Source organism: Apis dorsata, unplaced genomic scaffold, assembly GCF_000469605.1.
Source record: "Apis dorsata unplaced genomic scaffold, Apis dorsata 1.3 scaffold_235, whole genome shotgun sequence".
In the NCBI taxonomy this organism is placed as follows: domain Eukaryota; kingdom Metazoa; phylum Arthropoda; class Insecta; order Hymenoptera; family Apidae; genus Apis; species Apis dorsata.
The window spans coordinates 989,451-1,016,047 of NW_006263516.1; the positions used below are offsets into that span (position 1 = coordinate 989,451).

Genomic DNA, 26,597 nt, shown 5'->3' on the forward strand with positions numbered 1-26,597 from the left:
TAGAGATTCAATTTAAATGTATCTTCAGGGCAGATCATTTAAAAATATATCTTGCGAGAAGCATAGCATGAATTACTTACACATCCCTTAAAGTCCTGAGGGGCATATTTGAGAGTACTATCATTTCTTTGGAACGTGTTATGGATACCGAGAAAACTGACTTGTGCACGGTATCGTCGAAAACTGGGAAAAGACATCGAGCACCGGAGTGTTTCAATTTCGTCCCCATTAACCATCTGCTGTGAAAACGTGGACTGTTAATAAAAATTTCCGTGACATGAATTTTTTTCTTGCAAATCTATCGGAATAATAAAGCAATTTTAGATATATGGATTAAATAAGAATGTTTACATGTATATAGAAACTTAAATATTTCATATTATTGTAATTGATACCGAAATATTTTTTGACTTCTTAGCTATTCCATCGATTTTTATTTCATAATTATTTTCAAATAATTTATCAAATGTAACATGTTTTAACTCGCTAAATAATGTCGTGTATTAAAAGCTCAATTGAAATTGCAAAGAATCATTTATTACAAGCTTTTAAAACAAAATTAAATCATGATGATTGAAAGTAATTGAAAGTAAAAAATTAAATAGACGATATGCAGCTTTGAAAACAAATTTTATTTTATTAATTTTTATTAATTGCAATCTTTCTCTTCGAGAATATAAATTAAAAAAAAATTAAGCAAAAATTTTTAATTCAAAGGAGAGATAAAAATTTTTCTCGATCGTAAAAAAAAAATAATCCTTGCAAATTCTACTTATATCGATTAAAAATATTTATAAATAAATATTATTTTTATATTAGATAAAATTATGTTCATAAAATGGTATTGTTTATGAGATCATCTTAATACTTAAAATCTATATATTTTAGATAATAGAAATTTCATAATAAGAAAAAAAGACATCTTTATATTTTCATAATCAATAAATCGTTCAAATAAATTTTATTAACTATTATAATAACAATTTACACGTTTCTGCTTTTTGTTCTAGAGACGTTGAATTTTGTTTAAATGCAGCCCATCATTAGCATAACACCATTTAGTAAATACCAGGCTTTAGACCAATCTCAACTGTTTATTTTAAAAACCGGGATATCCATTAAACGTGTATTTCTGCCAAACATTTGCAGAAATGGTCATAACGTTACAGAATATTGCCACGGACCAAATGCTCGCAAATAAAATCATATTTCGCGAGCATTCGTGTCGATCCATAGTATTGTTATTTCATACCTACCTATTTGTCCCTATTGAATATAAAGGAATTTTCTTTGATGTACCGATATAGGACTTGGAAACACGCAAATATTTGTAATCATTCGCGATTGTTTGTTGCCCATGAGCACTTTGCACGCCCACACAAGCAAATATACATACAAATATATATATAGCCAATAAATAATCATGGTCGATATATCTCTTTCGTTCGCTTTGGAAAAAGATTCCTTTTCAAAGATTGCAGCAGAGGAGATAAACGAGCCATTGGACGATTAATTTTTTCTTCTTCTTTTTTTTATTTTTATTTTTATTTTTTTTTTAATTAGAAAATTAAGAAAAGAACGCGAAGTGATTAAATTACTATTTACGTATTTTTAACGTAGAAAATCGTTAAATCGTTCGCTGAAAATATTATTCCACTGAAATTGAGTTATTTAAGTGTTTTCACGATATGGAAAGTATTAAGAAACAAAGATTAATTACGATGCAAGTTACGATGCAAAAAGTTGTTAAAAAAGAAGTATTAAATTTCTATATTATAAAAAATTAAGAAGAAATGAGTAAAATTATTATTATTAAAATGTTTTATGTTACGTTTTGATTAATATTGAGATATTTTTGTTTCTTTTATTTGTTAACAATTTATTCAGAAAAAATATAATAAACGTAGAAAAATAATCAATGCTTTACAAATTCGAAAAAAAATATCTTTAAATTATTTAAAAAGTTTCTATTTTTCTAATCGTGAAAATGAATTTATATTTTAATTCAATCTCAATTTTTTTTTACAAAAAAAATTACAAAATTATAAAAAAATATCGATTAAGGTTTATTTATTAAATTATACGCGATCGAAAACGTATAAAAATAAAATTGATTTATTGTATCTTTAATTGTTGAATAAATTAATGAAATAATAAATTTTAAATTTATTTCGGTCGATCATCAAAGATATACGATTATATTATCCTATACACAAGTTTCATATCAATAAACACGATGTATTGACAATCTATTGTAAACCTTATTCCCTTTAGAGACTGATTTCTCCATTGATGAACTCCCAACCCTTTGATGAACTAAATAATCACCGATCCAGGAAGGACTTTCAAGGAGGGAGAGAGTTATTGATTAATTAATCTACTCTTCGATCATTTTTGAGTGAATGTTAAAATTCAAAATTTTAAAAAACTTCAATTTAAAATCATCAAGCTTTCCTAATTTGCAATATTCAACAAAATTTTAAAAATAAACTAGTTTCAACACTCATGCTCGATTTACAATTAATAAAAGAGAAATAAAAATGTCTAAGAATAGCAAAAAAAAAAAGTAATAAATATATAGAAAATAATAATAAAAAATATTTACCTCTCTTCGCCAAATGTGCTATAATTTGCGATGAAGAATACATTTTCGTCGATTAACGCCTCGTATTCGATCTCAAATGAATAAACTCCTTGATATATCCGAGTTTTCAATTGAATTGTGTGAACTTCTTTATCTTCGTCTATATTGTATTCTGCAATCTGTATTTCATTCGATGAGACACTTTTAAAAGAATCATCAGGTGTCATCACGGATTCATATTGTTTATCATCCACGTTCGAATTTTTAATTTTATCGATATTGGAAACAGAGGCATAATTTAACGAGGAAAGCTTGGTTTTTTCAATGGAGGACACGTTTTTCGATAGATGCTCAATATTTTTCTCGTACAGAATCGTTTCGTTTTCCGTCAAGCTTACCAAGACGTCATTTTCTATAGAATATACACTACTACCTGGAAATAAATTGAATACAGAATGATTCATATGATATGATCACTTCAAATAATTTGTAACTATTTAAGGAAAGAAATATTTCGTGCAAAAGTTGTGTGATGTAGAAGGGAATATAATTATTAATTTTTTTGCAAATGAAATATATAAAAGGTCATATGAAGAGATCAATTTTGTCTTTTAAATGGAATCATGTAATTGAAACAATGCAAAACAAGTGACATGTATGTACTTCAATTTCAACTTTTTATTAGTTTTTATTATTTCAAATTTTCAATCATTTCTTCTTGTAGTATAATAACATGAATGTTTTGTTCAATAGAAAAAAAAGCTTAAAAGGAATATGATTTTTATGAATATATAACTTTTTTTTAAAGTTATGAAAATATGGCATGTATCTATTTTTCATTAAGCATTGGTCAAGAATTGCAGATTATTGCCTATAAAAAAATTATTAAATCATTTATGATAAAAAATTATTACATAGGAAATATTTTAATTTAAGTTTTGTAAAACTTACCTAACATATGAATTCTTTTATTTATCTTTGCTTTCTTTACATAAATAAATAAAAATTACATAAATTTTCACAATAAATTTTATAACACAAAATTTTTATAATACAAGATTAAAAAACTAATTAATATTTTTATTATAAGTGATTTAATAATTTTTAAAAAAATACATGATTCTATTTAAATTATCTTTAATTTTCCATTTCATTTTTCAGTACAAAAGATTCTCTTAAAAAATGCAATTCAGATATGCGAAATAAGAGATTTCTCTAAAACTAACATAGATTGACTATTATACAATATATTCCATCAAAGTTATATTTTTAATAATTTTAACTTAAAACAAAATTGCACTTCACACATCATCTATATGTTCATTTCCAAAAAAATTAATAATACTGAATTACACTGAATTACTGCATTTTTTCATATATAATTACTTACTGCATTTTTTCATATATCAACAAATAACAATTTAGAATTCATTTGAAGCAATCGTATTACATGCACGTTGTATTATAAAAAATTGTAACTGTAAAAAAAAGACTGCAACATATCACTGCAATTACAATTATAACAAATAAAATTAATTACCAGACATCGCGTTGTCATTAACAACATCATTGGCTCTTCTTCTTCGTCTTTTTCTCGTCGTCTTTTTTTCTAAATCCAACGATGATAATTTATATCTCGTCACCGTAATGTTCTTCGCATTTAGAGAGAATTTATTTAAACCCGCTGTATCGTTTACGAGAAAATCGATAACCATCCGGCCCATTACCCTTGATGGACCGTTAATATCGATAATCGGTGTTAATTCGAGACGATATTTCAAGGGATGAATGAAAGGTGAAACCGCATTTTCACCGACGCCCTCAGTATCCTCGATTTCATCGTTGAGCAAATCTAGAGTTGTGAAAGGCTAACAAATACAGATTTTGTTATATTTAAGTTAAGAATTGGAATTTTTCGACCTATATATCGTTCAGACAATTATTCATTCAAATGTATTGCATAGGCGTAGCTAAAATGGAGCAAATAGATCACTTGTCTTTTCTCATTGTATTTTTTAAAATTTCGTATATTTGCGTGATATAAATATAAATTAAAATATTATATTTTTTAATCATATTCAATATTCAATAAAAAATTAAAAATTGAAAAATTATTCGATTTTCACTTTATTTTGATTATGTTTAAATATTAATATCTGTAATAAAAGAAATAAAAAAAAATTAAAATTTGCTCCAATATTTTTATTTTTCCTTATAAAATATTGGCTACGCCTTTGCTGGACAGAGCACAAAATATTATTCCGTTGTTATTTTGTATTTTTAAGTGCATTTTATTGTTTATATATCATGTTTTCTCTTATTTATCGATATTAATAAAACGTATTTACTGTTTGATGAAAAATAAAATAGTGACATATCCTGCACGTGAAATACGATTCGTTAATCGCATTTAGTTCAATCAATATTCAACGATACGAATAGCATATAATTATCGAGAAACTATAATTAAATAAGTACGCTTTGATTACTCACATGAATTAGAAAATTAATAATTAAAATTAATAATTAATTCGTTATCAAATCAAAGGGACTAATATTATTTTTTATATTATATTCATTAAATATACTGTGGATTTTTATGCAGCTAATATATACAGCTATAAATATATTCAAATATTAAATTAATGTATAATAAATGTAACATATTATTTAAATTATACGAAAAATATCAATAATTTTATTATGTATATTTATTTATTATAATTCGAATTATGATATATTTTCATATTTTCAATTTTTTGATCAATTTATTGCTTTATCTGAAAAAATTAAGTTAAAAAATTGTTCGTCATAAAATATAATGGAATATTATATTCATTCTGTATTCTGATTCTTCTATATGTTCATAATTTTGCAATATGTCACATTAGAAAAATATATAACATATTCATTTTGCTTGTTTTATAGAAATGATATACAACAAAGCAGGAATAATTCTACATGAAAAAATAAATCAAAAATATACGTAGAATAAAATTTTTTCATTCAAAGTTTCGTTTTTCAATGAATTAAATAATAAGCATAAATGAAATTTAAAAATTAAATTTGAAAATTAAATTTCTTGATCAGAATAAATTATCAACAGAAGGTTATTTATTCGAAAAAATCAAATTTGAAAATTTATCGATTATTGTTTCAATTTCGATTTTTTCAAAAACAAAAATTTAAATGATAAAATTTGTTTGTTTATTTTATATAAAGTAAAAATAATCATAATCACGATAATTAAATCGTATTTAATCAAGAAATAATCAATTCTAGTTACTTAAGATCAATTCTAGTTACTTATTATTATTTACTTGAAAAAAAACCCTCAAATAAAACAATTTCATTCAATATATTTTCGACTTATTTTTTTTTTTTCATGTATAATTACCATATCACCAGTTACAGGACACTTTATAAAATATGCAAATTATATGTAATATGCAAGATATACCTCTGCATAAAAATCCGTAATTTATATGCTTATGTTTAAACGAACAGATGTCACTAATGTGCTCGTAATATATAGTAAAAAATAGTATATAGGAGACCAAAGTATTAAAATATAAATATTTCAATTACACATTTTCAAAAACAGCTGCAATAAATCTTGAATTATTTACAATGTTTTCCAAATTTAACAATGAATTAATGGATTAATATTATGATTTCTTTTTTTCCCATGTTACTTACTTTTTTCTTGGGTAACGAATTGATGTACCATCCAAGAAATCCTGCGGCAACGACACCGATAATAAAAACTACGACGATCCCCGCTATCTTTGTGTACGATAAAAACCAACCATCGCCTCTTTTACACTCGATGTCATCGCTAGTCATAAATTCCACGGGAGCGCCACTAAATTGTGGCATAATTTGAGCTACAAGAAATATTTGAGAAGTAGGTATAAATTCTCGCAAAAATACCATAGCGCATATCGAGAAGATTTGAAAAAAGAAATCGATAAAAGAAGTTTTAAAATAGTAGAGGATGTATTTTATCTTTAATATACATAAAATTGATTAATCTTTAACTTGTAATGAAAAAGGAAAGAAATTCCGGTATGAATAAATCTCATTTACAATCATAGATTCAAATCTGGGAAAAATTTATTTCAAGTAATAATTTAAAATAATTTCAAATAATAATTAATTAGTATCCTACTATATTACTATTACTATTATAACATATTAATTACTATAATTATAATAATATTATATCAAGAAACTAACAAATGATTATTTTCATTAAAATCAAATAACGAGCAATAAAATAATAAATGAAGCAAATAACAAATGAAATAAAATAACGAATAAATCGTTTGATTACATTATTTTTCTTTTTGTACAAAATACTTCATCGAATATTTATACTCTTCACAAATGACATTGAAAAAAATAATTTAAAAACATTCAAATCAAAACAAGTATACATCTTTCGAAATATTCTTCCATAGAAATCCATAGAAACGTTCCGCTTCGAATTTTCGTTTATCGGTCAAAAGTCATCTGATAAATCGATATTCAGAAATAACGTTGACAGTTCGAAACGACGTTGTCATAATCGTGACGAATTCGCGTTATCATAACATTCGGGGCGGACATGAAGCATCATTGCTGAAATTGACTTCTGCATACGCATCCCATAAGGTAGTCCGATTGTGCACGCTCGTAAATCGAGAAACGTACCTTGGCTTTCAAGGACCATCGTATATATCCACGTTAACTGGTCAACATAATCGTTTACAAACTGACAAAGCTATAGTTTTTTTTATATATGTTAACGATAAGAAGAAATTTATTCGTAGTGAGAAATAGAGATTTTTTTAAATGATTGTTGGAATATTTTATGGAATGATATTAAATATGTATATTAATATTCATGAAATTGATATACGATTGCACAGTGCAAATCTTTAGGATTGTAGTTGTATACTTGAACATTATTAGGCTAAGTTATGTTACAAGTACAAAGTTTATGGATCAAATGTTTTTAGAATGTTTTAAATAATGTAAAGTTGTTTATATAAAATTTGTTTTAATTAATATAATTTTATGGAGAAAAATATTTTTTAAATTTTCTTTTATTTTACTATAATCATATAATTTCATTTTTATATATTTAAAGATGTACTTAAAGATCAAATTATGTCAATTATTTCCTTTAATATTTAAGAAATTATATTCAGTCATTTATACATGTATTCATATTTAAGAGAAGTTGAGGCACAGATTGGATGTTGCATAAAGATGAGCAAAAATTAATTTACCATTCAAATGTTATTTAAATATTTGTGTCTAAGGAATGTCACAGTTAAATTGTACATAAAAATAGCTAATTTACATTTTTTAAGAATAAATCAAATCATCAAATGAATTGAATAATATTTTATAGAGTCTTTTAAGAAACAAAGATATTTTCTAATAAAATGAATTTTTTTATTAAATTTATTTTACATATAAGTTTCATTACATTAAAAAAATAAAATATGTATAAAAGATTCTTGCATCTTATTATTTATGAATAAAATATTGTAATTGATATTCAATAATTCATTATTAGAAATTAATCTATAATAAAGTATACTGACGCAATTTCATTAACATATCATATTGTTTCATTAATATCATAATGTTCAATTCTCAAGACTATGAGTATATATCATAACATTGTTGATGCACGTGTTCAACTATTAATCAATATATATGTGCATATACAATCCTGAATACTATGAATGATTATTGGCCTGTATAATGATCATATAATGCATCATGATTACGTTTCAATATTTCAAATAACATAATCTTTGAATTACGAATCGAATTGTAAATTGACATAACTAACGATTTGTAATTAAATTCTCGATAAATGTTAAATTTTATATTATTTGAAAATGATAAATTTATTTATGTGATAAAATAAATAATATTATACTTTATTATTATTATTATTATCGCATTTGCTAATTTATTTTGCAGATAAAAGTTTCTTTTCATAATGCGATATTGATCGAATTTGTTTCTAAGTTAGAACTATCAAAATTTGTCAAAATTTTGTATTATTGTAATTATATTAATGCTAAAATTATTCTTAATTTTTATTAGTAATTTTAACAGATAAAAATATTAATTTTCATTATTCCATTTTAATTCTATTATTTATTTATAATAAATTATTTATAATATATTTTGATTTAAAAAAGTTAAATTAAAAATTTTATTTCTGACGCAATCATACAATTCATATTCGTAAGAAATGAAGATGAAAATACATAACTAATAAGAAACTTCAAAATAATTGGCAACAAATTTTACATAATCAAATATTATGCTGAGTACCTTATCATGCATGTACTTAATCAATTATATACAGTGATACATTAGTCACACAAGATTAATTCGATTTTTTTGCATAAAGTGCTCGATGCATGTTTAATATTTGTATGAAATTCACTCAATACTAAGTTATTGAACAATTTTAGTTTTCTAAACTATGCAGTAAATGTATCACATGACCTAATGCTAATCATTACGAGCAGCCATAAATCAAATTCGCGATTACTAATATCACTATACTTAATATACTTCCTTTAGTTCGTTTCTACAGCTAATATTTTATTTTCTTAATCCTAATTTACAGATATAATCCACATAAAATTATTATAATATCGATCGATCCATGCTTTCATATTCGAAATTTTAATATTCTGTATTCAATTGGATGATACATATAAGATATTAATACGTATATATACAATATATTTATAGGATATCTTTGAAAGATTGATTTTAGTTCAATTGAAGTTTATTTATCAAATTTTATCTAATATAAATTATTTATTTTAATTAATTATTCTAAGTTTCAATATTTTTGCATTATTAATTTTTATATTTATTTTCATCTCTAACATTAATTTTTCCACGAATATATTAATTTTTTTTAATTACCTAATTATTAGTTCAAGTCAAATCTATAAATATTAAAAAATAAATATTAAGAATATAATTTAAAATATTATTTTTAACTTTAAATTTCAACAAAAATAAAAATTGATTGTATAAGAAACATAATTCATAGATTATAAGCAGAAATTTTGTGAGGAAAGAAATGTGTACTTTCGTATGACATTGAATAACTTCAACCAAAGATACATCAACAGCGATAACGCACGCGACATGGCTGAAGGTTACTACAGTGCTTCACAGGATTACGTATGCGAATAGGATGTATAGTTTTTCACGGCATATATGTGCTATGAGATTGTGTTACATGTTATGTCACACAGTACGTGATCAATCTCTAAACAAACGAAACTCAAAATCTCTCCAATTCACGTTCATCTAGTTGTTTACATCAATATTTAATAAACTTTAACAAGGATAACGTTGAGGATGGCAAAACTATGAGAATCGTATTGAAGTTAGTTTAAATGGACTATATTTCTTCTACATAAACTCTGTAGACTTAAATTTCACGAAGAAAATCTGAATTAGTTGATGCTTATATTATTGTAATTGTAATTATTTCTTTAAGTGAAAACTATGATATTTTAATAATCTTAAAATAAAAAAAAAAGAAATAATTTAATTTTCACTTTATTTTATTTTAATTTAATTAAATATTGTATGTAATTAAATTTGAAAAAAGAATTTTTTTTTTTTTTTTAATTTTTACAGTAACTTTTTACAGTAACGGCACATTGAATTTTACTTTCAAAATATCGTTTTAAATTTGAAAATATTTTAATAAAGAGATTATGTGAAGATTACATTAGATATTAAAGTACTTTGATATCGAGTACACAGGAAAATTCTTCCATTCGCATATACATGTAACGCAGAGATCATCACAAGTACTTACAAATTATGCCATAATAACTACGATCGTACGTTTCCTCTGAAGATTATATACGATTCATATTATGTACTATGAATCTGGTTTCTTCCACTGATTCATGATTATATACAATTCGTATTATGTACCACAAATCTAATTTCTTCCACTAATTCATAATTTTTTTCATACATACATACACACTTTTTATACAAAGAAGAATCAAAATTAATTTTGATGAAAAATGAAAAGAATAATAAGAGAAAAAAAGAAGCGATTTTTAATGATAGTTACTATAGACACTGGTATTAGTTACGCTTCAGAGACACGAAAAGCAATATACTTAAGCAATCAAAACGTAAAAAAGTAGTAACTAAATTGTTCACGAGTTTGACTAATGTTTATGTTTGATTGATTCTACTTCAAGAAACCATTTATTTTTATGGACATTTATGAATCCATAAATAATAAAAAAACAAACAAAATATAATAAAAATAATAATTTTATAATATATAAAAAGTGATTAATTTTGATTGTGAAAATATTTAATGCTTTGTATGAGAAAAGAAAACAAAAATATATTTACAGTGTTGTGAATCAAGAATTTCTTAAAAAAATAACTTGAAGTCAAAATTCATATATTATCATATATCATATATATGTACACAGAATGTTCTAGTTAAAAATCATTTAAATATTTTGTTTTTTAATAACACAAAAAATATTTATGATATTTAAATGATTTTGAAAGAAAAATAATGTACAATGCAAAAGAAAAAGTTTTTTGTATTATAAATAGGTATATTTCTCCTTTAAAAAGAATATTAATGAATTGAAAAAAAATTGATGCAATAATTAACTGATTTTAGTTTCCTTTAGTTGAGACATCCTGTATATAAAAATTCTTTATTTAATTTTTATTTTATTTTTACTTTTTACTTAAAAAATAAAATTAATTATAAACCTAATATATTATATATTATCTAATTGTAAAATATAAATAATAAATTATCAACATAATATTTTGTGAAATAATAAAAATAATGTTTAATACTTCATGTAATGAATATATATTTTATGAAAAAGAATTTCTTAGTATATCACATTATTTAAATTCTCAATAAAATTTGCATGCATTTCTTATAAAAAAAATTTATAATTATTATAAGATTTAATAGACTCTTATTAGTTAATTTAAAAATTTATGGAATGATAAATATTGAAGAAAAAAAAACTAAATTAACAGTCATGTTTGAATATATATTCAAGAATTAAAGAAATATTGCAAGCCATAAATATTTGTGTTAAAATAAATGTGATGTTTCATTTGGTTCAAATAACTTTTCAAGGTTGTTATACTTTTATCATTTTATTAATATATTTATTTTTTTTTGTTCCCATCCATTGTTACAAATTTTTTATTCGTTAAAAAAACAATCGTTTCGTGCTTGTTACATGAGATCATGAAAATATAAAGAGATCATTGAAAGATAAAGTGCAATCATTGTTATTACATTCTTAACTACTTGATGATAGCATTTAATAGCTACCTATAGAATAGATATTCTGGTAACACATTCCTTGAATAGCAATAAAAGAATTTCAATGATACTTTGTTAATAATTATAATTGAACAGTGATTTAAAATACTTACTACTTCGTGTTCAAAATTACAAGTAATAATAATAATATAAAAGAAATGATCATAACATATAATTTTACACATTACTCTTTAATTAATAATTATCCATTCAAAAAATAATTTTCGCTCGTATTAAAACGTGATAAAAATAAATAAATAAATAAATAAATAAACATCGAAATAAATAATCCAATAAATACAGATATCATTCATATTAAACTTTTGTAAAAATTTTAATTTAAAATCTAATTCTTCATCGTCTTTATCGATACATAATAAATAAATATAAATAAGTAACGTACAAATTAATGGATATAAATGAACAGATATAAGAAATGAAAAGAGTTAAAAAGAAAAGAAAACGAAATCACAATTCACTCACAATTTCTGCGTCCATAATCTTGCCAACTGGAGATGGATCCTCGGCTCATGTGAACAACTTCCGGTTTCCTCGGTCTCGAAACCAACGAACGATATCGTTACACGTGAAAATAAATCGCGGACGGAAGAAAGCGGAAGAAGGAACCGGGGCGAAAAAAAGAAGTCGTCGCGAAAAACAAGATTAAAATTATATGCCCACGATGGCGCGCTTCGTTCGTACAGGTGCAACGCAATTAGTAGTTCTAGCTTCAGTGCAACACGCGAATACTGGCCAGAACTCTTCCAATGCACGTTGTACCCCCACTTTTTTCAATCATTGCCTTCGCATTGTTCTTCATTCTTTCTACACCGCGTGTAATTCTTCGTTTTTTTTTTTTTCTTTTCGTTGTTCCATCATCGTCCAAGTTAAGTGTTTGAAGTTAAGTAGGAAATAAATTTATTGATTTATCGATAATAATTGCGATTCTATTAGGATATATGCGTATTTATCAAATCTATTCGAAGGAAAATTCAATGAGATCTACAAACAAATTGCACCAATAGTTATTTCTTGACAACTGGTATATGCATGAGATGAAATAATTGGTCTTTCCTATTTGATTCTATCTCTGTTTTGCTTCATCTAACGAAGCGAACTTAAATTGCTTATAACATGATAAAATAAACATCAAATTGACATTTCTTATATCAATTTCTACGTTTCGTTTCAGTTTCTAAAATCTAAAAGATGTTTCCTTAAGTATTGTGCATGTAAAATTAAAAATTTTAGAAAATCGAAAAATTAAACAATTTATAAATAACAAAAGAGGATAATTATTTATATAAAATACTTAAAAAATATATATATATATACATCCTCTGTTTTAAATTACATAATTTACATAACAATTTCAGCAAATATATTTCAAGAAAATGTTATCTTAAAAATTAATCATCGTCAACGTAAAGGGGAAGCACCATATAACTATTTGCATGACATTCTCATTACTATCATTAATAACTTTAATTTTATACTTTTAACAAATTCGAAAACAACGAAACGAATGTTGTTGTGTAACACAATTGCACATAATTGCTTTATTTTGCTCAATACAATTTATTTGGGGCGTCGCAAATATCCAAAAGGGAGGGCATGATTTCGTACACACACAGTACGCACGCAACACGGTTAAAGGGAATTAGAATGATCGTCGTTGCTCCAGATCATGCGACGTGAATCCGAATGAAAGGAGGTCTCTTCCTCGCTCGACCCACCCTCAAAGTCGGAGGAGACAAGTTGACGAGTGGCACGGGTTAAAGTTGAGGTCGAAGAAGAAAAAAACGCGATACACAAAACATCTCTCTCTCTCTCTCTCTCTCTCTTTCTCTTTCTCTCTATCAGTTCCAATTGACACCAAATCGGAAACGAACTCGTCGGTTGCCCGGAGGCGGCTGAATTGGCCGCTTTTCAAACATTAAACGAATACACAATGGTTCCTGGTTGCAGAAACGGTACCAGACTCGGATAGATGCCACAGAGTAGGCTCGTGGCATCTCAATTTCCATTGATGCTTTCGGGATTGGCCATTCACGTTACGCCTCTCCGTCCGTCACCGACGGGTACAGGCGTGATTAGGCCCTTTTGTGACGTTTGCCCGATGGAATTGGATAATGGACGATCCACCGATTACGCGGCTAAGTGGATCTAAGCGCTTTGAACATCGTGCTTCGGACACCGATCCACGGGGGGGAGGAAGGGATGATCTTCCTTCCATCACGTGGTCGTCCACGTTTTCTCTCTATTCTTTGTTGCAATTTCTTTTCCTTTTCTTTTTTTTTTTTTTTATCTTTTTTGTATCTTTTCTTCGCACAATCCAACCAGGCCTGGTCCTGGTTCGAAGAAGAACGGAAAGTTGGACGACAGTTGGCCAACGACTACATTCGGACTTGGTCTTTCGGTGGCATTGTGACACGGATATTGGGATCGCGGTATCAAGGTCAAACGTCAACACGCCTTGGTTGGCTACGGGTAGAAGTGGGTGATATTCGAAAATACGCGAATTGCATCGGTTAGATCGTTGTCCACCGTATGCAAGTAAGGACGTGTTGGATAAGGATCGCGAAGTAAGTGTTCGAATTCGATAGAAGCAGATCCCGTGCAGTTCGATTGATTGAGATCGATGCTTGATAACTCGTGGTGCCTGATAATAAAGAGATAAAGTGAGAAGAAGGTCTTTATGTGTTTATAGAAAATTTTTAAATTGTAGTAATTCTGAAGTGTTTCGTTTCATCGATGTAGAAATTATTTGTATTAAACGTTATTTTTTCACGCGAATCATCCAGTTATATTATCTTTCACGATTCATTCCCGTTGAAATAAATAATCGTTTCGACTTACTCCACAGGAGAACTATGAGGTGGATAGCAGCTATCACTGGGTTCTTCCTGATATTCATTTTTCCACAGGATACCAAAGCTTTTTCTAGTGTAAGTAATTTTTTTATTAATATAATTTCTTGTTTGTGCGTGTGCAATAAAATATCGATTTTTATTATATTTTATTAGATTCAGTTATTCATGTAATAAATAAAAATAAATTTTACATATTATAAAACTTTTGGAAAATAATTATAATTTGAAATAATATATATATTTATGTTCATTGACTTTCTTTAAAATTAAATTCGTTTTTTTTTTTGTTTCATTAATCATTTGGAATACATACACTATTTCCATGATTGAAATTTTCGGTAGGAAAAATTATTTTCGTCGTATAGAACGTCATTCATAATATTGATATATATTAAATGTTTGAAAAATATATCTAATTCCAATCTACGTATTTCAATAACACAAGGGAAAAATATCGCGATAAATTTCGAGATCGAGAAATAGAAAATAATTTACAGATACCATGGAAATCAAAACGAAGCATAGATCTGAACGACGTGTATCTATCGAAAGCAAGCCAGCGCAGATTGCCAACGGAAGTGGTGCCGACCAGCTACCACCTGGAACTTCAACCTTTTATTGGGAACGATAAATTCAAAGGTCGAATTAAGATCAATGTCACTTGGACAGATACCAGCGACACAATTATTTTAAATGCTCACCCACATCTTGACATCTCGGGGTATAATGTTAAGGCCACGGAGATGTCGTTGGAGGAAAGGTAAATTTACTGAATGAATGAATAACAAGCGATAAACTTAAAGTTGAAAAACAAGAATTAATTTAACTTTGAATAAAACTTTAAATGATTGGTTAATTAATATGATAGAAAACAAGTTGAAATATGATTATACATAAAATAATAATTCTAGAAATGAATCATTTTTTTTTTAAATTAAATTGTATTTATTATTATATATCATTTATATTTCATGCAATAATTTTGAAATAGATATTTCGAACAGTTTTTAAAAAGATAAGGATATAAATTATTATATCTTATTGATTTAAATTTATATTCTGTATTGGATAATTTTTATTAATATACGAATATAATTGATGTTTAATTTTTTTTAATAATGATAATTTTATAGTAATTATTTATAGTATATATTATTAAAGAGAATTTTCCTTTGTGAAGCGAATTTAATTAGAGAAATTTAAATTTGGAACAACAGAATACGAATAAGATACGATGTTAATAATAATATCAAAATAATATATTTATTAAAAAATGTCCAATTTTGCAAAATATTATTACGTATTTAAAAGATACATAAACACATTATTATTATTTTTAGGAGAATCGAATTTTTTTTTTAAGATTTAATTACATCTTTTATTAATTGAAGAAAATATAGAGTCTTTTGCTTGTGATGTAATATATTGAATGAACTTTTAGAAACTAATAGTGCTCAATAAAAATTGCAATACTTTTCTCTAAAATAAAAAATTAAAAAGCAATGTTTAATAATTAAATGAATTCAGTCTAAAGATAATTAATGAAAATGCAAATTTTGGATAGAAATCATTGGAAATTTTTTAAATTAATATACTCTAAAAATTTAATAAAAAAATTTATCAAAATATATATATATTGACTTTTATATTTCATGAAGATGAAATTGTTATCAAGAAATTTTCACTTACAAATTAAAATAGAAAAAATAAAATACGATTTAATTAAATAAAATTCTATTTACGAATACTAAAAACTAAAATTAATAATTATTACAACATCAAGTATATGAAATATATCAAAAAAAAGTATATGCTATCAATAAATAATAATATTAAAAAATATTGTTTTCTCAAATAAATCTTTAATACACAATTTTTCGAAAGAATTATATACAATCAAATTTAATTCGTGTAATAATTATATAAATTAAATTGTATTATAATTATACGTAATATAATTTTATATTTAATAAATTATATTTATTAAATATATTTAATAAATAAACTAATTTAACTCCAAATAATTAAATAATTTTATCACTATTCAATTATTACTATTTAATTATTACTATTATTACTATTTTTAGTTGTTTAAATTATCTCTCAAAACTAATATCTGTTTATTAAAAAAAAATAAATAAAAAGGGAGAAAGGTTTGCCACTGATGGATGTGAACGTTGCGAGAATCACTCGTCCTAATTCATGGCCATCTTCTTACGCAATTCATCTCCAGCAGATGCTAAAAAAGGGAAGTAGCTGCGAAGTAGATCTCATTTTCACCGGAAACCTTACCACCGATGAGAGTAACGGTTTCTTCAAAAACGAATACATCGACGCCAATGGAAAGAAACAGTAATTGCAATGTTTTACACGTAATCTAAGAGAAAAGGAATCTCGCAACGTGCGTAATATATCTTCTTTTCCAGTCCCTTTGTGGCTACTAATCTCAGATTGGATAGCGCGCAAACTGTCTTCCCTTGTATGGATGAACCTCCTTACAAAGCGACCTTCAAACTGAGCGTCTTACGCCCGAAAAATATGATCGCCCTTTCGAACACACCTCTCGAGAGCAGTACGGAAATGTAAGTAATTTGTATTATAATATTCTCTTTTCCTCCATCCTAATTTCATTATTTAATCTTTTGCGAATGTATAAATTTGTTTAATGGCATGTCGAGGATATTTTTTATACGAGACGAAATTATAAATTAAAGAATATTTCAAATAAGGAAAAATATTTAATTAAGAAAATTCATTTTAAAAATTGAACATTGTATTAAAAGTTGATTTAATTTAATTTTATTTAATATTGTAACTTTGATATCGATGATATTCACCCGAAAATGATTATGAATCAAAAATATTCAAAACAAAATTTTAAATATATTAAATATATATATATTTATAATTTTATATTATTATATTTTTCTGCAATGATAAAATCTAAAAATTTGAAACAAAAAGTTCCCCAAGTTCTTGCGCTCGATTCATTAGATTGTAAAAAATCAATATCAGTTAATTGTACCCTTAAATTGATAAGCTAATATCTAATTAAAGTGTATATAAAGCATATCTTAAATCTCTTAAATCTACGAACAATATTCTTATCATTAATTATCGAACACAATCAGTGTTCAAAGTTTTTAATTAAATTAAAATAGCTCGAAATTCTTTTCAATTGTGTAAAAAAGTTTACAATTAAAATATGTTCTTTTTACTCAGAGATGGAGAGCCGGATTTAATCTGGGATCATTTCTCGAAGACACCGGAAATATCAACGTATCAATTGGCTCTGATAGTATCGGACTTCGAGAGTATCTCGCCCACACAGGAAATCAATGAAATGGATGGAAGAAAGCTCGAGATTAAAGTGTGGGGTCGAAAGGAGTATTTGGACTCTTTAAAGGACGTACCTGACAAAGTTGTCAGGATTATGAATTATTTACAAGAATACTTCAACAGCTCGATTGTTTTGCCAAAACTCGACTTGGTAGCAGTTCCTTTGTACAGTGCTACCAAAGCATCTGACAGTTGGGGTTTGATGTTCTTCAAGTATGTATCGTTTATCACACTTTTTTCGAGCATGAAAAAATAAATGTTATTTGAGTATTATATATTTTTTTGTAAACAATAATAGTTTTATTAACATTTTTCTATTGCAACATTATTGAAATTTATTGAAAAATTATAAAGAAACGAATAAAAATTTTAAGAAAAAATTATTTACGTGATAATGTACAAAATTTGAAATAAGTGAAAAATTTGATTATTTATTTTATTTGCATGCTAAAATTAATATCATTATATTATAAATTTTATTTAAAAATACTGATATATTCATTCATGAATCATTATCCTAAGTTATAGGTAGGTTACAATAGATTACATACATATATAATTAGATTTATCAATAATTTTTTTTAAATATATTCAATTTTCCAAATATTGGTTTTTCATAAATGATCTTGACTTTAGATATGTTAATAAGTAGATATTTTTTATTTACTTAAATAAATCATTAACAATAAAATTTATCGATATGAATCTAATAAGTTTATTAAAAAATAATAATACATAATCTATGAATTATAATTTTATATATTAATTATTTAATATACAAAACATATATATAATATGTGTCTCTATAGTAATGTGTATTTTAAAATTTTATTAAATAAAAAAATTTTTATAATTTAAATTTTAATTATAATAAAAAGATAATTGTGGAGAAATTTATCTTTTAAAAATTATTATATATCTTCAAAATTCATATTTAATTTTTTTTTAAATATTTTTTAAATATATTTCGCAGATTATTTGTAAAGAAAATATCAAATGAAATATAATATTAAAATATGAAATAAAATTATATTTAATATTTTTTTGAGAATTAGAAAAGAAAAAAACGAAATATATATATGTATATAGGAAAATAATCAATAAAGTATTATATAAAAAGCTTTTTTTCGTTGATAAAAAGGATTTGATATCACCGACCGTCGAGTAATAGAATTCGGCAGATTATTCAAAATTTGAATAAAATGTAAAATTTAATATTTAATTTTGTAAAAAAATCATATCAAATTTTTTGATTCGTTGAATCTATTATAATTTCTAAATTATTAGTTCTATTAATATTTTTTTAATGAATAACACTATCGATAACTATATTATAGATTAATTACCAACAAGTATGAATCAACCATTGAAATTATGGTATCCAAAATTATCTACATTCGATTCATAATATAAAACATCGATAATTCGATAATCGCACATAATTTTGTAATTAAATAAATAATTCTCAATATTATTAAAATCGATATTAATTCTTTTCATATAATTTTATGAATTACTTGATATACTGTATTACTATTAAATATGCATAAAACATTAAGCAAAAATAACTTTAAATACTAATAATTTACTTACAAATAAAAATTAAAAAAAAAAATATATGATAAATCACGTTTTCTGTTAAATTTCTATAATATATAAGTCTGAATATTATATATTTGTATTCTAATTATTTGACCAAAATAATTTTCATATGATAATAAGTTAAAGTTTGGGTTATTAAGTTACCTATTGCAGGTACAAATATACAAATAATTATTTAAGTATTTAATAATTTGATTATTAATAGGGAAAGTGAAATAAGCAGTCCTTCAATTTGGAATACGGCTTATGAACTAATTTATCAATGGATCGGTCAATATATTACACCATTCCGTTGGAGTGATGCACCAATTAACAAAGCACTTAATTCGTTCTTAGCTTCAATGACGACCGTGAATGTACGTATTATAATTCGTACACGCACGAAAATTAATTTATGAAAATGATATATTTATTGCAGCTTAATCCAGATGAAATGGAAGGAAAATGGCCAATGACTCTGTTATATTCTCTTTATTATGAATTTGGAAAATTTGAACCTTTTTCGAGAGTTGGGGGAATCAGGAATGAAGCTACATCAGCGAAAAGTAAATTTTAATTAAATTATTTTATAAAAGCTATCATTAATAATAATTATTTAATATATAATTTAATATATAATACAATGCATTAAAACAATTATATTTAATAATTTCTTAAGTATTTTGAACAAGATATCTTTAGAGTAATTTATTCATTTATATTTTATAATATATATATTTTATTTATTAAATACATTGTTCTAATAAATTTTAAAGCATATTCTATAACATAAGTTATACATTATGACTAGATTTTTTTTATTTAACTTAATCTTTGGAGATAAAAAATATTGTAGAAAATAAAACCAAATTATGCAGATGTATTTTTTTACGACTCCGTTTTTCTTTTACTGATAAACTGATTTTTCAGAATATATAAATATATATAAAATATTAATATATGCGAAAATTTTTATAAAATATTTTAAACTTTTCGAATGTATATTATATATTATATAATAAATAAAGAAATATTAATTATTAGTATTTAAAAATGATGTAATAAAGTTTCAAATATTATAAAAAAAAAGATTATAAAAGATATTTAAGATTATAAAAGACTTGATAATTTTTATTTAAATGATTACTTTGAAAATTTTAACAATTTTATATACTATTGAAAAAAAATTATCATAATTAGCACATCAAATTGCTACTAATTATGTAAGTCTAATTACGTTATTTTTTTCTTCTTATAGCGGAACTGGTATTCCGGATGTTCAATTACACTCTTGGAGAGAAATTATTCCAGAAAGGCGTTAGAAATTTCATTCAACAGAATTCAGAAGAGTAGTAATTGTTTTTATCAGTTAGCCGGGAAGCAGATTTTAGATGCAAGTTCAATAATTAAATTCTAATAAATGTTATTTAAATTAATGATTATCAAAAAAATTATAATAATATTCCTTATATTTATATATTATGGAAAAAACAGAAAATTTAATGTTTCTTGCAATCTCTTTAATTACATTCTAATAATGTCAAATAATTTACAAAATAATTATTTTAAAAATATTTTTAATATTTTACATTATTTCATAAATATTTAGAAAAATCATTATAGAAAAACTTTTATCTTGAATTTAATTTCTTCTATTATGATAGTCTATATTATCTTTTATATTAGTCTATATATATATATATATATATATATCATTTAATTTATTGGCATTATTTTGAACTTTACAAATTTTCTCAAAATTTTTATACAAGAAGCACTTTTAGTTATTTGAATTTTATTTTCGTTTTTATCTTCAAACATCCTCTTATTTCAATAAACATTTGAGAAGAAAAATAATTTTATCTCGAAAATAATTCCCCCATTTTATTAGACTATAAATCATTTTCAGAAACACTGTTTCCCGGCTATTTTTCTCGACTGAATTTTTTATTCACTTCTGTTCACCCACCAAATACAATTTTTTCAGGAATCTACGAACCTTTTTTGCAGATGACATTTACAGCCGATTAAACGATGTCGCGAAAGAAATGAACATTTTGCCAGAAGGTTTGACAGTGAACAGCATTGCAGGCCCGTGGACCAATCGAGATAGGGTACCATTAGTCACCGTAATCCGCGATTATGAAACACAAACTCTTACACTTAGCCAGGTATGTGTACTTACAATTATTGCTTACAATCTTACCGAGCAAAAACGTTGCTTACCTCAGAGACGCAAAAAAGCATAAAGATAGTGATGATTTTCACACGGATAAAACCATCAATGAATACGAAATGCAATCTTGTATTTGTTTATGGGCGCTTTGAATGAAGTCGGTTCTCCTCTTGCATAAGTACGTAACGATGTGGATATGCAAATCGAGAGTGAACGCAACAAAAAAAGAATAATATAATCAATTGCACGATCAATAATATTTATTTTTTAAATAAATTTTAAATTTTATATAACGAAAAGTTATATTCGATAAGTTTCGATAAGTCAGAATTTTGTTCGTATCTTTTAATTTTAAAAAAATGTTACATGTATATAAAAAAACATTAAGAAATATGATATACTTAGATCGGTTTTTATGAGGATTTTTTTATTTTTTTTATAGGATTTTTTTTACACAATTTTTTATTTACAATTTTTTCAACACATTTTTATTTATTTCAATATACAATAAATGTATATTAATTAATTCGCAGAAAATATCATGGAAATCATACGTATCATTCATTTTTTAATTCCTTTAAAGTATTTTTTGTACATTTAAAAATAAAATATTTTTATTAAATATATTTCTATATTTTAAATTGTTTTTTTATAGTTTATTTGAGTAAATAAATTATATTTTGTTGCAAATCAATTGTTATTGATATTTTGTATTGACATATAATTTTTTTTTTTCTTAGTATAATCTAATGTATATTGTAAAAAAAGATTTAGATATATTATCTTAATGTAATTTTTAAAAAGCATTTTTTTTTCTTTTTTACTTATATATATATGATATATGAATTACAAGTGATTGTATAAATTCCAAGGTTTGTTTCTTTTTTAAATAAAAAATATTTAATTAGTTTTTAAAATGTAGAAATAATTTAAACCGGACGGATGTGCAATTATTGCATGAGCATAACAATACAATGAAGATTTTACCCTTGAAGAACGAAAAAATGCTGTTCCATCTTTAACAAAACCATTAAAGTAATCTTAACGGTATAATCCAAATAAAAATGTACAATAGAATATATTTACATACTATTTTAGGTCATTGATGGTGGATATTCTTTAGTTCTTGAGATAACATCGTTTCATTATTATGAAAGAAACAGTAACACAAATAATTATAATTTGTACGTGATAATATATTTATCATGATAGTTATATATGTAAATAATACACAAAATAATAAATTATTCTTAATATTTTAAATAATAAATTATTCTTAATTTGAACTTAATTCATTATTATTCAAATATTTCAATATATTGTTCATTTCTAATTTAATTGAAGTTAATATTATTCACATTGGGATATATTTATAGAAAGTTTACCTCAGAGAAACTACACGAGATTCCGCACCCAAAGTTTCTTATGAATGGGATATACCAATAGTGATAATGACCCAAGAAAAATTAACATTTCAAGAGCCTTGTCACCTGTGGTTGACGAAAGGAAATTCAGCAAAAAATCTCACTGTTCCAGATAATACTAATGAAAATCATTTTATCATCGTCAATCCAGAGGAAATAGGTATGAAAATAGTAATATAAATTAAAATTAAAATAATATATAAATCTAAATCCGTTTCATTTCTTTGATAAATAATTTAAATAATCGCTTTTCTTTTTAATAAATTTCAATTTTCTTTGATAATTTTTTACTGGATAATTAAATCGATTTAATAAAACAATTTCATTGTAACGTATGATATTCGAAAAAATGATTTTATAGGCATGTTCCCGGTAAATTATGATTCCTGTAATTGGAAAATGCTATCACAATTTTTACAAAGTCCAAATCGAGAAAAGATTCCTGTTTTAACCAGAGCAAAACTTCTTCATGATTCTTGGAATTTAGCATATTCCGGAGAACTTTGTTTCGGAATCGCTTTAAATATGACACTCTTTTTGAAAGAAGAAAGGAGCCACGTTGTATGGGAGCCAGTTTTTATGATGATTGATCACATAGGTAGACGTATCGAGGGAACTGAAGTATATCCTAAATTCGAGGTAAATATTTTCTATTTCTCTATATATGATATTTAACATACATAAATTACTTTTGTTGCAACAAAAAAAAAATTAAATGTGAAATTTTCATAAAATCAGTTAATGAATGAGAAATTTATTTAGGCATACATACGGACATTGTTAAAGCCTTTGTACGAGGAACTTAATAAAAATATTGAGACGAATGAACCATCTTGGAAAACTCACATGCGAGGAATGACAAAAAATTTTCTTTGTCGTGCTGGATACGAACCATGTGTTAATGAAGCGCGGGATCAATATAAAAAATGGTTGACTGATAAGGAACCGGATAAAGGAAATCCGTTCGTAAATTTATTATTTTTATTATTATTTTGAAAATAAAAATTATAATTATTTTATTGCAAGTGATAGTTAAAATATTTAATTTTTAACAGGTATTTACATTTAATACTGTTAATTATTCAGAAAATAATTCTTTGTAATAGAAGTATATAATCTTTCCTAAAAATTAAAAGATAATTATAATTTCAATTGCAATATTAATATTATATTTTAAAATAACTTAAATAAATGATTGAAAATTATGTATTTTATATTAAAATTATATTAAAACTTCTATCAATCAAATATTATTATATTTTAAAGATTAAATTTTATTAATTATTAATTATTATTATGATTATAATAATAAATTATTATTATAATAATAATATAAAAATTAATATTGTTTATTTTATAGAGTCGCCAATGAATTTATTTGTCCGGTATTCAAATGGGGTACCGAAGAAGAATGGGAATTTGGACTTCAACGTGTTATAAATTTTCCTCAAAACAGTCCAGAAAGGAAACAAAATGAACGAACTTATCTTTTAAAATCTTTAGCTGGTTGTCCAAAAGACACATATAAAATCGAAAGGTAATCATAAATAATTATGTTTGATTAATTCATTAAAATGTATTAAAACATTTAAAAAAATTTGAGCAATAAAAATTATATTTTATATTTTTTTCATTTAGAAAAATAATAATTATTCATTTTCTTAATAACAATATTACAGATTGTTAAATGTAACAATTCTCAATCAAAATGGAAACTTTACTGATTCAGACATCCAATTAATTTTTGTTACATTGAGTGGTGGTGCAGCTGGTTATACAACCCTCTTCAACTTTTTAACAGATAATTGGGATACTGTGAAAGAAAGATTTGACGATAAAAAACATATTTGGTACCGCATAGTGGAATCTGCAATTTCCTCATTTAGCAATCAAAAAGGTTTAGATATATTGCGTAAATTGTATGAAAGTCATTCAGATGAATTCCCACCCGATCTTATGACACAAAAATGTTGCAAAATGGAAATAAAAGAATGGAGTGAAAAAAATCTTCCAGTAATTGATGCTTGGCTTATGGAAAATCTGCCAAAAGAAGAATTAGAAGGTATTCAACCTTATGTAGTCACTACTACTATAGTTCCTAGCACGGAATAAATTAAACAAAGAAGACTCATAATTGAAAATTAAATGAAAATGTTTAAATATAAATTTAGAAATTGAAAAAAAATTTTACAATTTCTAAAATATTTATAAGTTATATATTATATCAATCATCCATTGCTTGAAATTTAAATATATAAATAAATTGTTGCAAAAATAACTTTTAAAAATAAAATAAAAAATTTATCAAATTAATAAATATTTGAAATAATCAAATTAATAATTTGAAGATTTAATAATAATTTAATGTCATAGCTTATATTTTTTTTATTTATCAAAAAAATATAAAGTTTATCCAATGTACAATTACTATTAGATATGTAATATATTTAAATTTGAATAAACAATATAATTATATCAATTATTATTGATTTAAGATCTAAAAAATTATTTAAATAATTTTTGTTTAAAGTATATAATATTGTTTGTATCAATTTAATTATCTGCTTAATTAAATAAAACTTTAACAATAATACAATAAGCAATTTTAATTTCAATTTTTGCAATTTAATTATAAGAAAACTCCTATTCCTTTAAAATATTTCTTTTATTGTTTAGAAAAATACATAATATTAAATATAATTTAAAAGTATTATCTAAATATAAGCCAACTTCTATTTGTGTGTCTATTAAATGACTGATTTAATCAATTGACTTATAAAACTTGGCTAATCAATTTATTGACAGACTATATCAAAATAAAAATGAATTTTGGCATAAGTTATACAGTTATAAAATATTTACTATTTTAAATTCGTTTTTTTAATCAAATTTAACTTCCTTGAATATAATAATTTAATATTTTTAAGTAACTTGTTAATAGCAATTTCTCATTTAAATTAAAAAACATGATTGAAAATCGTTATAATCAGAAAAATTTAACTAATATTTAATCAATTTATATATATCTAACAAATCTATGTTTTATTGCTAATTGATTTAAAGATAAAAAATTTTATAAAGTGAAATGTTTTTTATTATGTCTTTTTTATTCTAATATATTTCTATGATACCAAATCTTAATAAAAATATATTTCTAATAATATATAATATTAAAATGTAATTTAGTATTATTATATGTATATAAAATATCAATCGATTATAAAATTTTTTTTTTATA

General features: G+C 24.2%; 2 protein-coding genes across 7 annotated transcripts in view; one reads left to right on the forward strand and one right to left on the reverse strand.

The window, feature by feature from the left end:
* The window catches only part of LOC102671536 (thyrotropin-releasing hormone-degrading ectoenzyme-like), a 24,478-nt gene extending 11,705 nt beyond the window's left edge, over positions 1 to 12,773 (reverse strand). For 2 of the 6 annotated variants that reach the window (XR_004150505.1, XM_031510515.1), the window contains exons 1-5: positions 12,450 to 12,773; positions 6,284 to 6,471; positions 4,125 to 4,452; positions 2,606 to 3,017; positions 81 to 239 (exon numbers count right to left, since the gene is read on the reverse strand). Coding sequence is in view for 5 of the 6 variants with exons in the window: in XM_031510515.1 (XP_031366375.1) it covers positions 81 to 239; positions 2,606 to 3,017; positions 4,125 to 4,452; positions 6,284 to 6,471; positions 12,450 to 12,498 (1,136 nt within the window). In the remaining variant the exon portion in view is untranslated. Of the gene's footprint in view, positions 1 to 80; positions 241 to 2,605; positions 3,018 to 4,120; positions 4,453 to 6,283; positions 6,472 to 12,449 lie in introns of all 6 variants that reach the window. The other 4 variants (XM_031510517.1, XM_031510516.1, XM_006615779.2 and 1 more) reach the window with 4 other exon arrangements.
* A 1,563-nt stretch (positions 12,774 to 14,336) lies between these two features.
* LOC102671415 (aminopeptidase N) lies at positions 14,337 to 25,838 on the forward strand. The gene is made up of 15 exons (XM_006615777.2): positions 14,337 to 14,551; positions 14,833 to 14,914; positions 15,337 to 15,599; positions 16,985 to 17,191; positions 17,266 to 17,421; positions 18,062 to 18,391; positions 19,986 to 20,136; positions 20,199 to 20,325; positions 21,018 to 21,108; positions 21,747 to 21,930; positions 23,312 to 23,519; positions 23,721 to 23,998; positions 24,122 to 24,321; positions 24,720 to 24,896; positions 25,039 to 25,838. Exons 1-15 carry the CDS (start codon positions 14,517 to 14,519, stop codon positions 25,469 to 25,471), a joined length of 2,922 nt encoding a protein of 973 aa, XP_006615840.1. The 5' UTR covers positions 14,337 to 14,516; the 3' UTR covers positions 25,472 to 25,838.
* The last annotated feature ends 759 nt before the right edge of the window (positions 25,839 to 26,597 follow it).